Source organism: Magallana gigas, chromosome 3 (genome assembly GCF_963853765.1).
Source record: "Magallana gigas chromosome 3, xbMagGiga1.1, whole genome shotgun sequence".
NCBI lineage: Eukaryota > Metazoa > Mollusca > Bivalvia > Ostreida > Ostreidae > Magallana > Magallana gigas.
Window position 1 is genome coordinate 48,525,047 of NC_088855.1, and position 15,973 is coordinate 48,541,019.

The 15,973-nt window shown below is 35.6% G+C and overlaps 1 protein-coding gene across 3 annotated transcripts; it reads left to right on the forward strand.

Annotated features, from left to right (window-relative positions):
- The first annotated feature begins 3,058 nt into the window (after positions 1 to 3,058).
- Positions 3,059 to 15,873, forward strand: LOC105340059 (clathrin heavy chain 1). Of its 3 annotated transcripts, XM_011445894.4 has the most exons (32): positions 3,059 to 3,249; positions 4,549 to 4,756; positions 4,851 to 5,000; positions 5,100 to 5,218; positions 5,784 to 5,801; positions 6,166 to 6,180; positions 6,349 to 6,510; positions 6,670 to 6,783; positions 6,889 to 7,062; positions 7,159 to 7,356; positions 7,672 to 7,872; positions 7,960 to 8,052; positions 8,267 to 8,587; positions 8,677 to 8,769; positions 8,869 to 8,940; positions 9,087 to 9,267; positions 9,598 to 9,887; positions 10,131 to 10,273; positions 10,459 to 10,581; positions 10,693 to 10,804; positions 10,912 to 11,034; positions 11,148 to 11,293; positions 11,402 to 11,585; positions 11,704 to 11,896; positions 12,033 to 12,190; positions 12,305 to 12,469; positions 12,580 to 12,736; positions 12,849 to 12,967; positions 13,085 to 13,648; positions 14,012 to 14,233; positions 14,343 to 14,418; positions 14,605 to 15,873. In XM_011445894.4, the coding sequence occupies exons 1-32, from the start codon at positions 3,208 to 3,210 to the stop codon at positions 14,742 to 14,744; spliced, it is 5,076 nt and encodes a 1,691-aa protein (XP_011444196.1). In that variant the 5' UTR covers positions 3,059 to 3,207; the 3' UTR covers positions 14,745 to 15,873. The 3 variants fall into 3 exon arrangements, with proteins under 3 accessions (XP_011444196.1, XP_011444197.1, XP_011444198.1); XM_011445895.4 differs by lacking the exon at positions 6,166 to 6,180; XM_011445896.4 differs by lacking the exons at positions 5,784 to 5,801; positions 6,166 to 6,180.
- Positions 15,874 to 15,973: the final 100 nt, after the last annotated feature.

Here is a 15,973-nt window from a genome sequence, read left to right on the forward strand (position 1 = left end):
CAATCATCCATTTTTGACAGAAGTTGGAGGGTTAACTAGGTGGAAAGGAAATCAATAGGCAATAGTGATGATATAAGGGACATTAATTCAGACATTGTTTTTCCAATTCATATGTTATTTATAATTGTATTAAAGTCTGGAAACAACAAAAGGTTTGCTAGTATTTTTATTTCTCTATTAGTCAAAGAAAGACTATTGTTGCTCAGTGGTCTAAGGAAGTTGAAACGCCAGAGTTAACATTGTGTTGAATTAGTTGTACTTGGACTAAGCACTTGACTTGAATGCCAGAGTCCACCAAGATCAACATTATTAGTGGATCGGTACCAAATTAATAGTTAACAGAGAGCTGAGGACTTTCGACTTTGAGTAGAGCATTGATTAAAACAGTTTTCCGGTCAACTTTTCTTTCAATATACGTCGATCAATTGATAAATTATTAAATTTATTTCTTAATTAAACCATTCTTATTTAGACAACGAACATGTAAATATATGGAGTTAAAAAAAATATCGTCCCATAGTTAATAAAAAATAATCTCGGCGAGATTCGTCGAGACGGTCAATTTTTTCAGTATCGACTTACCGTAATTTTCAAAATCTCATTGTCTTTATCTCAGACAAAAACATGAATTAATGACGCTGCGATGGCACCTATTTTTAATGTTTTAAAAATTTATAACCTTTTAAATTTTGTGTGAATTTTCAATCTGAATTAAAATTGTGATAAGGCAAATTTTGATTGCTCTTTTTTTATAATCTTGAGAAAAGCGATGCATTATGTTAAATTACTTTTAGATCAACACTTGCAGGGGCGTAGCTTGACTTAAAAGTCTAGTGAGACAAACCCATTGTGGCCAAGGCCCCCAGCAGGCCAAGGGCGGAGTGCTGATGGGGGTTCAGGTGGACAAAGCCCCTTGACTTTGAGAGTTTTAAAATTTAAAAATCATATTAGTCCTTGACAGAAATTCGTAATTTTACCAATGGTTTTGTTTTAAAGACTCCAGCATGCATACCATACTTCATATTAATTTTAAAAGTATTAGAGTAATTAAAAATGTTTACTTAAACTTCCAACACATTTAAATATGAATACACATTTTATTATTTTTTTTCTTTAAAACTTTATCCTCCCGAAGATATTGATATGAAAGTACAACATTCTATAGATTTGTTTAAATGTAAAATAAAAGCCTTTAGTTTTAAAACAAATTAAATATTTTCTGCAAATATTTTCATAATTATCATGATTATAACCTTATATTGTAAAAGGATGGTGGTCAAAAAGTCTTAAGGCAGTGCCTCATTGCCACAATAGAAGCTACGCCACTGACTTGCAGAAATGACTTGCTATGATGTATACATGCATGCATGCATTGTGTGTGTGTGTGTGTGTGTGTGTGTGTCTATATATATATATATATATATATATATATATATATATATATATATATATATATATATATATATATATATATATATATATATATATAGGCAAAATCGTTCATGTTTTCAATTCATAGATTAAAATATTTTGCATTTTCATTTTGGATACATTTGTAGATATTTAGAAACCATATTTGAGGGAAACATATGCTAAAATATCAATAGTTAAACTATGATACCGTTAGAGGATATAAACTCTGAAGTGAAATAAGCAAATCAAACCAGCGACCTTAATTATTAGTCATGGGATTTTTTTTCAAGTCCATTTTTACAAAGTATCTTTGGATATTGAATTGATATTAAAGGGGCGTGGTCACGATTTTGGTCAAAATCTATTTTTATTTTTTCATAATTTACAATGCTTTAGGGATGCATTTCTAACAATCAGATGAAATTTGAGAGTGAGTCGTAGAGTTATAAGCAAGATACAGGGCTCGCTATTCTAGGCACGTGCCTTGTTTTTGTTAACATAGGCTCAATATACCGGTAAAATATATTTTTCCAGCTGATTTGTCTATCTTCTAATTCATTTTAAGCATAAATAAAAAGTTTCAAACGTTTAACACATTCATTTTAGGTATAAAACTGTCATTTCCACTTCAACATTCAAAATGTAAACAAATGCTTTTTTTACATAGCAAAGAATTGTAAGCTCTGTAATTCGCTTATAACTCAACGACTGACACTCAAATTTTGGTTGCCTATTAAAATGCCATTTGTATTACAAACGTTAAAATCAGAAAAATAATTTTTTTTACCAAAATCGTGACCATGCTGACTATGCCCTGGAAATGCGTTAATTTAAAAACGTACCGTTAAATTCAAGTGCAAAAGTATTGCGATATTGCGCGAAAGTGTCGGCGTTTAATTTGTTTTGCGTTCATTCACGAAAGTTTTGCGTTTATTCGCAAAAATAATTTTTAGCTACGAAATACCTGCAATTCGGTGTGAAAAATTCGTTCCAGAACGTCTCAGCGCCAGGTGATCCTACAATCGCTTCCTCGCCTTCGCAACTTCGCACTCTCGCAAATTTTAAATTCACCCTAATGATGAAAGTGCGACCGCCGAGTGGCCCCAACGGAACACCATATATAACCACCCTCCCCCAAACTTTATCTTGCAAGCACATGTATGCACCTGTAATTATTTATTCATGGCATAGGCCTATATATGATTTAAATATTCGTTATAACGTTCTCATGTTTAGGCTACCCACAGTACTTTATTCTATATAAGATAACGTTACCTTGTTTTTTTTTGTTTTTTTTTTATATATATATTTATTTATTTAATTGAAAAGGTTAATTAAAGTTGCGATAGCGATTAGACACCCCCCCCCCCCCCCTTGCTCTGCTCTGTCACAGGTGAGTGCTTTCATCACATGATATTCCTGTTTGACCCGGAAATGATTTTTTTGAATGAATTATGTGACGTATGTTGTTGATGACATTCATACAAAAACATAGATCCTATAAATATATTTTTATTTAAGACAATTAATCGAGTACAAAATTAAACATATCAGCGTATAAAATTTTGTAATGATATGCTATATGGTATCGCTTAACATCATAATTTTACTGATTTATTGACAAATGCGGATGAATATTGGAACTATTTTTATTCTCTTCACCCGGTGGCCGCCATATTGGCAGAACGTAAGGACGGTCACAGTACTAGCCACCGGTAGTAATTTATCTTTTTCGAAAAACTTAGTGTAAGTTGGCGTGAAACAGGGAAACAAGTGATATATTGGCTACAGAATATGTCGCAGTTGCTTCCTATTAGGTTCCAGGAGCATTTACAGGTGTGTATATTCCGTTGTGCATTACTCATCTTTGGGGACACGTTACAGAAATTTCAAAACACGCCCCTCGTTTTGCATTCGGAAACAGGTGTTCTACCCTGAAACACCACTGATTTTAGGCAAAGTGTTTGATATTTGTATCCATGAACGTTTTCATGGACAAGATCAAGTCGATTTAATTTAATAAGACGCATCGCATCATAATTATGTGTAGAAGGGGGTGGAACTTGCAGACCGGAAGCTGATATATTGGTTATTTACAAATGAAGCATCTTTGATTATTTGATCAGTTGCTTCTTTGTAAAAGACATTATGATTTTGATTTTTACTGAATTAACGAATTTGAAATCTGAATTTGTATTATGTTTATTTTAATGCTTTGGAGATTATTCTATAAAAATAGAAATGACTTATAGTTGTACATCAAATGGAGTAATGTCTAAGACAGTATTAAATCTTAGCAATATCTGGTCATTTCATGCCCTGGGGCCTATGCTGTCAGAGAAATACATCTAAAGAAAACAAAACACTACCTTGTTTATGTGCCTGTTGGAAGTTTGTTAGGGATAAAATTGCATCATATAATCTTGATGACCCTCCCACCATCCACATCCACCCCCCTTGTCAATAATGACAATTGTCGAGAAATTTTGATAATGAGGAAATCATTTCATTTTATTTTTTTGAGGTTGTAAATGTTGTATGTCTTGTTAAATCAAAATTTGAATTTGAACTTTTCTGAAAATAAGTATCCCCAAATACTGGATTAAGAATATAAATATATTTATATTATTAAACAATATCTTTGTATGGCTTCTATTTGCAATATTACATAGTTTTCATGAAAAGAAATGTCAGCTTAATCAATGTAGACTTTGTTTAATATCTTATCAGAATGTCAAGAGATAAAACTAAAATGGGAAGTTCAGCTAAATTTAATGTAAATCTGAGCCATAGTGTACGTGCAGTACATCTTTACCAATCATAACTGGGATATTGCCGACAATCATTCAAGCTGCAACAGAGAATACATAACATGCCATGGTCAACTTTTGCTTTAAGTGGTATTAGTATTAGTTGACAGAGTAATGGAACTGTAATAAAATCAATGATGGTTGAGCTGTTTAGTCAATTTATCCAGAGCATTTATTGATTTCCACTATGACCAATAAGCATGATGCCAAGTCTTCTAAACTCTGACATGGGGTACCTTATCCCCTATATCTGTTTGGAAATATCTTTATGATGTTTGTTGAGGTAAAAAAAAATTATTTTTTAAAATTTTTGTTCTGCTCATAGCTCCAAAATGTTGGAATCAATGCTGCAAACATTGGGTTCAGCACCCTTACTATGGAATCGGACAAATACATCTGTGTCCGAGAAAAGGTGGGTGATACTGCCCAGGTGATCATCATAGATATGAATGACAGCTCCAACCCTATTCGCAGACCAATATCTGCTGATTCAGCCATCATGAATCCTGCGAGTAAAGTCATTGCATTGAAAGGTAATGAACAAGCTCATTGTCACATTCCATTGAGATAAAAGTAAAAGAAATGTGTATAGAACATAATTAACTAATCTTTGGCTCTATTTCACAGCTGGTAAGACTCTTCAGATTTTCAACATCGAGATGAAGAGCAAGATGAAGTCTCACACAATGACGGAAGATGTTATATTCTGGAAATGGATTTCGGTGAACACTGTAGCTCTTGTCACTGACGCATGTGTTTATCACTGGAGCATGGAAGGTAATATCATTGGAACTCCATACATTAAGAACTCTACTCCTTCGTGTCAAAAAAATGGTGGGATAGTATAAAGTACTAAGCATTGGTTTTCTGTTACAGGTGACTCCCAACCACAGAAGATGTTTGACAGACACACAAACCTTGCCGGTTGTCAGATTATCAACTACAGAACAGATGCAGCTCAGAAGTGGCTCCTTGTTGTTGGAATATCTGCCCAGGTATGCTTCTAGTCATATTGTTAAACTATCATTCTGAAATGTTTGGCATGAGCTTACTGCTTTATCTCCAAATTTGCATCCTTATCTGAAAAACAATTTTCATATTTTCTTGTTTAATTGTTCATTGATAAAGCATTGTGCTTAAGCATGAAATTCTTGTTATTATTCAAACCTCAATGAAAATCAGCAATGCATATGTTTACAATTTATCAATTAACTTCTTGAATGGATTCTTTTAATGAAAAGTATCATTTGAAGGAATTTCATGCATGTTTTAAAAGATTATCATATCAAATTCAAGCTAATGCTTTAACTCTGGTAAGTGGAGCAGGGGTCAGTTTATTAAGTTTTGTTACTTTGTTAACTAAATATTTGACACTGTGTTATGCTAGCATTATCATTTATGTTCTAAATATTGTGTGTAACATATTGTCAAAGATTTTTGACCAATACTTGAAACAGCAGCACAGGAAATAGAAATATTGCCTGGGTGTTTGTAACGAGGTCCTGACTGGCCAGGGACCTTGTATCTGTAACCCTAACACTGACTTCTCTCAAATTTCAGACTGGGGCAGAAGGAGGAGTAAGTATATATACAGCATTCCCCAGCCATTCTGTACACATAATTACCCCTCCAAGCGCCCCACTGAGGCTGTGTCCTTAGTTCATGGAGAATTCAACAAAAATGCATGTTCTTTACTAAAAGCTATTGATTTTGATTACTGGTTTAGTTCTATGATGATAAAAAGTAGATGATGTTGCATGGGGTATTTTACAAAAATGAAAGTTAATGTGACAAAAAACCAATGAATTTAGGCATGTGGTTGTTAGGAAGAGTTAAATACATATCATGTTTAAACTAGATATGTATTGGGTGGTAGGTATTTTTGTGTAATTTTGTGTTTATGATTTTCTCAAGAATAAGACAAATCATTACTCAATTTTAGATGAGTGCAGATTCAGTGAGTATAGCAACCTGACCCAGATCCCGTTTATCTTCCACAATTACAGTACATTGAAGTCATGAGCCCAATACTCCCTAATTTACACCTGACAACCTAAAACAAGTAGGGAAGACACACGCCAACATTCCATTAACTAAGTTTAATTGCTAATGTTTCTGTTTACAGCAAAATCGTGTTGTTGGTGCCATGCAGCTGTATTCAGTGGAGAGGAAGATCAGTCAGCCAATAGAGGGTCATGCTGCAGCGTTCACACAGTTCAAGATGGAGGGTAACCCCCAGCCATCCACACTCTTCTCTTTTGCTGTCAGAGGAGCACAGGGAGGAAAGGTAAACTTGTAGATGAGGATTCAAACATGTATACTGCTCTGTTGAATAGGTTGTTTGATTAACATCAGACTAATATTGGAATAACTGATTTTTAATTTTAAAACATCATGGAAATTGTATTTTCTACAAAATTTATGCTATTTATTTTTGTCTCTGTAGCTTCACATAATTGAAGTAGGTCAGCCCCCTCAAGGGAATCAGCCATTCACCAAAAAAGCTGTAGATGTGTTCTTTCCTCCAGAGGCACAGAATGATTTCCCCGTAGCAATGCAGGTTGGTTTTATTTTGACATGGTATCATGAGAGATTGGCATGTTTCTAATAAAGTTGCAATTACATTTTTATGAAAATAACTTCACTGAAATAATTTTTCTTTCAGATGAGTCAAAAACATGGTGTTGCATTTCTGATCACAAAATATGGGTACATTCATTTGTATGACATAGAAACTGGTACTTGCATTTACATGAACAGAATCAGTGGAGACACAATATTTGTCACTGCTCCACATGAGGCCACCTCTGGAATCATTGGTGTCAACAGAAAAGGACAGGTTAGTATCAACTTGTGAAAGAAGGTCTCCAAGAACCAGATGTTTTTTTTTTCAAAACTAAAAAAACCTTACAACTTTTATTTATTTTGCCAACAGGTTCTTTCAGTCAGTGTAGAGGAAGACAATATCGTTCAATACGTTACCACTAACCTGCAAAACCCAGACCTGGCTTTGAAAATTGCCTCCAGGGGTAATCTGCCAGGGGCTGAAGACCTGTTTGTTAGAAAATTTAATAACCTATTCCAGAGTGGAAACTACCAGGAAGCTGCCAAGGTAGCAGCTAGTGCTCCCAAGGTAAACTGTTATCAAACTTCTGTATTTATAAACAAGGGTGGTTTTTGATAATTGATTTTCATGATCATACCTATGTTTATAATTTTAAACAAGTCAAAGTAGCATGTAAGGACAGGATTTCTGCTATAAATTTTGGGTTTATAGTGTAACAGTAAGCAATTTTACAGAAATTCAGGTATTATTAATTATTTTTTATGTCTATTGGTATATACATGTAAATATGGATAGATTATGTGATCAAATCCAATTAAGCAAAAGAAAACATTTGCAAGTGAAGATATGATCTGTTAAGTAGCAGTTTGTGTGTTTGTTTAGGGAATTCTAAGGACACCTCAGACCATCCAGAGGTTCCAGCAGGTAGCTGCACAGCCCGGACAGAGCTCACCACTGCTGCAGTACTTTGGTATTCTGCTGGACAAGGGGCAGCTTAACAAATACGAGACTTTAGAGTTATGTCGTCCAGTACTACAGCAAGGCCGCAAACAGCTTCTAGAGAAATGGCTTAAAGAAGACAAGGTACGAGTCAGATATGAAGCATTAGATGTAATCATTTTATTTTAATTGAATTTGATGAAGTGTTCACAGAGGTAACTTTTATTTTAGCTTGAATGCAGTGAAGAACTAGGAGACCTTGTCAAATCAGTTGATCAGAACTTGGCACTGTCTGTATATCTGAGGGCCAATGTTCCTGGAAAGGTAATAAACCCTTATGTTTTAATACAAGTAATCTTTTATGTTACATTCGAACAAATTTGTATTTTTTGGACGTACATTTACATTTGTAGAATGAAAAAATGTTTATAAGTTTTCAAATTTAATATTCTTTGTGTACATCTTACAAAATAATCACAATAAAATAAATAAAGTAAATTGTAATCCTGTTTGAACCCTTTTTGTTGTGCCATTGTAGGTCATTCAGTGTTTTGCCGAGACGGGACAATTCCAGAAGATAGTGATGTATTCAAAGAAAGTGAACTTTACCCCCGATTACATCTTCTTGTTGAGAAGTCTAATGAGGATTAACCCTGAGCAAGCTCTACAGTTTGCGCAGATGTTGGTGGAAGATGATGAACCTCTGGCTGATCTGAACCAGATTGTGGACGTGTTTATGGAGATGAACCTGATCCAGCAGTGTACTTCGTTCTTGTTGGATGCTCTAAAGAACAACAGGCCATCAGAGGGTCCTCTACAGACCAGGCTACTGGAGATGAACCTGATGTCAGCCCCTCAGGTACCTTCAGAAGATTCATAAACTTGCTGTAGTGTGTTTTTGTCTTAGTATAAAGAAACCTGTAATTTAAATGTATTTGATCTTCCTAGGTTGCTGATGCCATTCTTGGAAATCAAATGTTTACTCACTACGACAGAGCACACATCGCCCAGCTGTGTGAAAAAGCTGGACTCCTGCAAAGGGTGGGTAATCGTCTTTGTTAATAAATTATATTCAATTTTAAAAGCTATTTGAGTGGAGAAAACATTTGTTTCCAAACTTTATATTTGCTATAATTACAGGCATTGGAACACTACACCGATCTGTATGACATCAAAAGAGCTGTTGTACACACCCATCTCCTGAACCCAGAGGTAAGAGCCCGCCTGTAGAGGACTGATTGGAGAGTTGAATGATAGTTATACTAAGAGATGTTGTTTACATATGGTTTGTACATTTGTGCAGTGGCTAGTGACCTAATAAGACATGTTGTTTAGATAAGTGTTCTACAATTTTACAGTGGCTAGTGACCTACTTTGGATCCCTGTCTGTTGAGGATTCACTGGAATGTCTGAAAGCCATGCTACAGGCCAACATCAGACAAAATCTGCAAGTCTGTGTACAGATCGCCTCCAAGTATCACGAGCAGCTTGGCACCAACAGCTTGATCGAAATCTTTGAATCATTCAAAAGCTTTGAAGGTATAATCCATTATTCTATCCTGGGAAAGAAATTTTCCAAACGTAAACTGAGTGAAATGAAATAGACACTGTTTGCCTGTCAGTGTCGCATTTCAAATCACAGGTTCTATTAATTATTTATATCATCATATTTCCTGCAAACATACTGTTGTTTCATCAATATTCCTTGAATAACATTTTGTATTAATTTGATCATCAGCAATTTACAATCTTTGAAACTGATTTTCCTAAATCTAGAAAAAGTTTATATCAACAAAGATTGATGAAATCACAATACAATGCATTAAAGGAAATGAAAATCCATATACTAAAGATTTGTGTAATTTTCAGGTCTATTCTACTTCCTGGGATCTATTGTTAACTTCAGTCAGGATCCAGATGTACATTTCAAGTACATCCAGGCAGCCTGTAAAACGGGACAGATCAAGGAAGTGGAGAGAATTTGTCGTGAGAGCAACTGCTATGACCCAGAGCGTGTCAAGAACTTCTTGAAGGAGGCCAAACTGACCGATCAACTGCCCTTGATTATTGTCTGTGACAGATTTGACTTTGTTCATGATCTAGTCTTGTATTTGTACAGAAACAATCTGCAAAAGTACATTGAAATCTACATTCAGAAGGTAAGCATATAATCGAAACTTACTAGTTATGTAAAGATTATGGACATTTCTTATTTGATTAAGTGTTTTGACTTTGTGCCAAAATGCTTAAGAAATTCCTAGAGAAATAGTTCCTCAGACAGGCCGGTGATCCTAAATGATACTGCGCTTTGCTTGTGAACAAACATATCACTCTGTATTATGAATATATGCTGTTCAAGGTTAATGTGCATGAATTTCTGAACAACTGAATTCCTGTTGTAGGTGAACCCTGCCAGACTGCCAGTAGTCATCGGTGGATTGCTGGATGTAGACTGCAGTGAGGACGCCATCAAACAACTCATCATGGTGGTCAAAGGACAGTTCTCCACTGATGAACTTGTAGCTGAAGTAGAGAAAAGAAACAGGTCAGAATTCATTTGCCAGCTTGTTTTTCTACTAATCTCTATGGTAATTTAGGAAAAGGAAGTTGAGTAATCACAAACACGTGCAGATGCAGATGTTTTTTTATGATTCAGCAACAAGACTTGCCTCTTATTTTAAATTCCTATTTTCATAAATTGAGCTTTATATCTTTTCTGTACTGTTGTAGACTGAAGCTGTTATTGCCTTGGCTGGAGATGAGGGTACATGAAGGAGTACAAGAACCAGCGACACATAATGCCCTCGCCAAAATATACATTGACAGCAATAACAACCCAGAGAGATTCCTCAAGTAAGAATCTCCATACATTAAATCGTCTACCACTAACTTGTTAGCTGTTATCACAGCCTTTGGTTGTGTTATTATCATGTGGGTAAAATCTTTTTTGATTTCATTTTATAGGGAGAACCAGTTTTACGACAGCCTTGTTGTAGGAAAGTACTGTGAGAAGAGAGATCCTCACCTTGCTTGTGTAGCATACGAAAGAGGACAGTGTGATGAGGAACTCATCCAGGTACACGCTATATTGAATTACATGTAGTGTCATATCTATGTACTATTGTAGTAAAGCATCACTGATACCTGCTTAATAATATTTGTATAAATTTTCCCTCTCTGTAGGTGTGCAATGAGAACTCCTTGTTCAAGAGTCAGTCCCGCTACCTAGTGAAGCGTAGAGACATGGACCTTTGGGCCAAGGTGCTGAATGAAGACAATGAGTTCAGGAGACAGCTGATTGACCAGGTGGGCGTTGCCTCTATTCACAGGAGATAGTGGAATCATTGCTTGATGCTGTTCTTTGTTAATTGTCAGCTGTTGTAATGAATCTTGACCATGGATTTGTTTTGTGCTTGCAGGTAGTGCAGACTGCTCTGTCCGAGACCCAGGATCCCGACGATATCTCGGTGACAGTGAAGGCTTTCATGACAGCAGATCTACCCAATGAGCTCATTGAGTTGTTGGAGAAGATTGTTCTGGATAGCTCTGTCTTCAGTGAACACAGGTTGGTATAGATGGGAAGGAAATGTTTCTACCATTCCTGCATATAAAATTATCAAAATGTTTCTATACTTAAATTTAAATTAATGTTGTACATGTATTGCCATTTTAGGAACCTACAGAACTTGCTGATCCTGACTGCCATTAAAGCTGATCGCACTCGTGTGATGGAGTACATCAACAGACTGGATAACTATGACGCCCCAGACATTGCAAATATTGCAATCACTAATGAACTGTATGAGGAAGCTTTTGCCATCTTCAAGAAATTTGAAGTCAACACATCTGCTATACAGGTTAGGATCGATTAAAACTTTGAAACATGTATTTTTGTTTGATATTTGTTAACTTCTGCATGTAAGGTTTAGATTTATGAAAATTGTATTTACTATATTGTAAAAAAAATTTTTACAGGTGCTAATTGACAACGTAAAGAACTTGGACCGTGCTTATGAGTTTGCCGAGCGTTGCAACGACCCAGCAGTCTGGAGCCAGCTCGGACGTGCTCAGCTGAATGAAAACATGGTCAAAGAAGCCATTGATTCCTTCATCAAGGCTGATGATCCATCACAATACATGGAAGTTGTCAATGTAGCAGCCAGCAACAGTAAGCAATGTTATCCTGCTTGTAGCAAATGCATATCATTGGTGAACATTCATTGTTCTGTCACTAGTAACTCTTGCAACAAATTCAGAATGTGAAGATATGTATATTAATTATGTTGTTTCTCCGTTTATTACAGATAGCTGGGAAGATTTAGTCAAATTCTTGCAAATGGCCCGCAAGAAAGCAAGAGAAACATTTATAGAAACAGAATTAGTCTTTGCTTATGCAAAAACCAACAGATTAGCAGATTTAGAAGAATTCATTTCAGGGCCAAACCATGCTAACATCACACAGGTAAAAGAGTATAGAATGGTTTTCAGATATTCTAAAATCTGTTTCTGTGTGTGCGTGTTACATGTTTGTTAGATGAAAGGAAACCTTTGATCACCTTGTAAATTTCCTTTATAGGTGGCAGACAGATGCTTCGACAACAAAATGTATGAAGCTGCCAAACTACTGTACAATAACGTATCTAACTACGCCCGCCTGGCTATCACTTTGGTCCATCTAGGAGAATATCAAGGAGCTGTGGATGGGGCAAGGAAAGCCAACAGCACTAAGACCTGGAAAGAGGTGAGGCACAATATACATACATTACTGTAATAGCGAGTGGATCAGTGTGGATGCTGTATAGTTATCTAGTTTGAAAAAGATGAACTAACAAGTCTACTTTTATATGAAAGGTTTGCTTTGCTTGTGTGAACAATGAGGAGTTCAGACTGGCCCAGATGTGTGGTCTACACATTGTTGTACACGCTGATGAGCTGGAGGAATTAATTAACTACTACCAGGATAGAGGCTTCTTTGAGGAGTTAATCTCCCTACTAGAGGCAGCATTAGGCAAGTCACAAAATCTCAATACCAAAACTTATTTCAAATGATATTAAGTTGCAGAACTTTTGAAGATTTGGATCATGTTGAACTAATTGTGGTACGTTTTGTTATTTTACAGGATTAGAAAGAGCCCATATGGGTATGTTCACAGAATTAGCCATTTTATACTCAAAATTCAAACCTGAGAAGATGAGGGAACACCTAGAGCTGTTCTGGTCTAGAGTCAACATTCCAAAAGTAAGTGCATATATTTTAAAATCAGATACTAAAGCTGTATGATTTTGAAAATTAAGTTTTGAAAATTTTGGAGGCAAATTTCAGTCAGAGAGCAATATGTTGAATCTCTTATTTTAGGTATTACGAGCAGCCGAACAAGCCCACTTGTGGCCCGAGTTAGTCTTCTTGTATGATAAATACGAGGAGTATGATAATGCTATCATTGCAATGATGAACCACCCTACAGAGGCCTGGAAGGAGAGCCAGTTCAAAGACATCATCACAAAAGTCGCCAACATTGAGCTCTACTACAAAGCCATTCAATTCTACCTGGACTTTAAACCTTTACTTCTTAATGACTTGCTAATGGTCCTGACCCCTCGTCTGGACCACACCCGGGCGGTCAACTTCTTCATCAAAGTGAAGCAGATATCCCTGGTGAAGCCGTACCTCCGCAGCGTGCAGAAGAACAACAACAAAGCCATTAACGAGGCGCTGAACAACCTCCTGATTGAGGAGGAAGATTATCAAGGTCTGCAGGCCTCCATCGATGGCTACGAGAACTTTGACAACATCATGCTGGCCCAGCGACTAGAGAAACACGAACTCATTGAGTTCAGGAGAATTGCAGCCTACTTATACAAAGGAAACAACAGATGGAAACAGTCTGTTGATTTATGCAAGAAGGACAAGCTTTTCAAGGTGAGATTTTTTAAGAAGGGTGGACTGAATTTTATTTAAGAAACAATATTGAAAAAGAAATAAAACATCTGAATATTTACTGTAGATTCCTTATTTATGCCAGTACTTAATTCTGCGATTGAACTGTTTTGCATCAAATTGCGAGAATATAAAATTGCAAACGCCTAATTTTTATCGTGGTTTTATTTACACCTGTCCAAAAAATAAAAGCAAGAATTAAAATCCGCAAGATGGCCTTTTTGCATTTTTACATGGATATTTATTCCTCGTGTTTAATAAGGAATATACAGTATTGAATTTGAAATGACTAACAGCAATTACAAATACATATAAAGATGACAACTTGAATTTTAACAATTTCAGGATGCCATGTGTTATGCTAGTGAGTCTAGAGACACTGGAATAGCCGAGGACTTGATTGCCTGGTTCTTGGAGAACCAGTATCATGAATGCTTTGCGGCGTCACTGTTCCAGTGTTATGATCTCTTGCGACCCGATGTGATACTAGAATTGGCATGGAGACATAACATCATGGACTTTGCCATGCCCTACATGATTCAGGTTGTGAGGGAATACATTTCCAAGGTAAGAAAATTGTAAATCTGTGAAATACATACCCAAATATACCAGCAGACTATAACATATTGATCGGTATGACGTCTATGGGTCTGATTATTCTGTGGATGCATTTCAGGTTGATAAGCTGGAACAAGCAGAAAATGTGAGAAGTGAGGAGGAACAGAAAGCAGAGGAGAGACCCATTGTCTTTGGTATGAATATTTATAGTTTGCCACTGTAATGATCTTTGAGGAAAATTTTAACAGAAATATTTATTTGATGTACTGGAAAAATACTAATCTGTACAGCTGTAAATTGATCAATTGTTTCTGATTGCAGCTTAATTTGGACTGATGTTATTTTAACAAAATTAAAAATTTGATTGTTTCTGATTTCAGCGGAACCTCAACTGATGCTGACTGCTGGTCCCTCCAACATGATGCCCCCACCTCAGGCTCCTTCACCCCAGCCTCCCTATGGGGGCCCCGCCTACCCTGGGATGGGTGGTGGTGTTCCTACCTATGGCTACAGCATGTAACATTAAAATAACTTCATAGTCATACCAAGTATTCCCAGCATCTGACATGGTGTATATTGTGAACAAGTGATATCATAGATGTGGAAGATTCAAAAGTTTGCCAGTGATGTGTTTTGATGCATTAGTTTGTAGAAGCTGTACAACAGGTCCTTGATGTTGAGTGCAATATTCTCTGTATGTAGTACATAGGGACTATTTAGGCAACCAATAATTTTCAGATTTAATCATTTTCAAACAAATCTTACCGAACGCTTTACTGAACAGGATTTGTTGAATTTTAGTTAATTTTAAAAAATAATGATCAATGATTAATGAAAACTTATTGATCATCGCATGGCAGATTTTTGGAGAAGCCTTAGCTAAATCAATCATTAATTCCAAGGGACCTGTGAAATGTTATATCATTTTATGAGATGTAAATTTTCTGTGATTTTAAGTTGTCAAGTATGTATGTATATATATATATTGAATTTAAGTTTAAAGTGCTTCAAATGCAGTTCATGCAGTGTTTTTGTTATTCATAAAATGAGGTCAAAATAGTAATTGTTACTAGATATAAATTTTGAATTGGCTTGATCATTAGAGCATGTTGTTTTTATTTTCATTTGTCACATGGTTAATGATTAAATTAATGAATGTGTGGTATTTTGCACTAATCTTTCAAACCTCATATTGACATTTGATTTCAAGGAAGTTTTGAATTTGTAGATAAGACAAATCATCAAATACGCTTTACTTTAAAGCATAGAAATTATTTATTTATAGCTATTTAAGAAAAATGTACTATAGACTAGCTTTTAATTGTTGCACATACTCAAATATATCACTGAAAGGAAACTACAATAGTGTATGAAGTTCCATAGCCAACTATATATATAGTTCATTTGAATTCAATGTTGTATAAAAGGACATTTGTAGAGGTTCACTTGAATATGTGACTGTGTGTTGTTGGTTTTCAGACTCTGCTATTAAGGTTCCAGCTAGTGAGCATTTCGACAATATTGTTGTCTATTCTGTGGTCTAGATTGTTATCCGATGCTGTGATGACATTGGATTTTATCTATCAGTAGTAATGTACAAGTGTATTACACAAAGAACAAGAATAAACTTCTATAGACAATATTGAAAACGGCAGTTATTTTTTTTATTCAAAAGGAAGCAATGTTTTGTAAGAGTTATCTCTCTTTTATTGACGCCACCTGAAGAACGGAAATGACTTCCTGAATGAC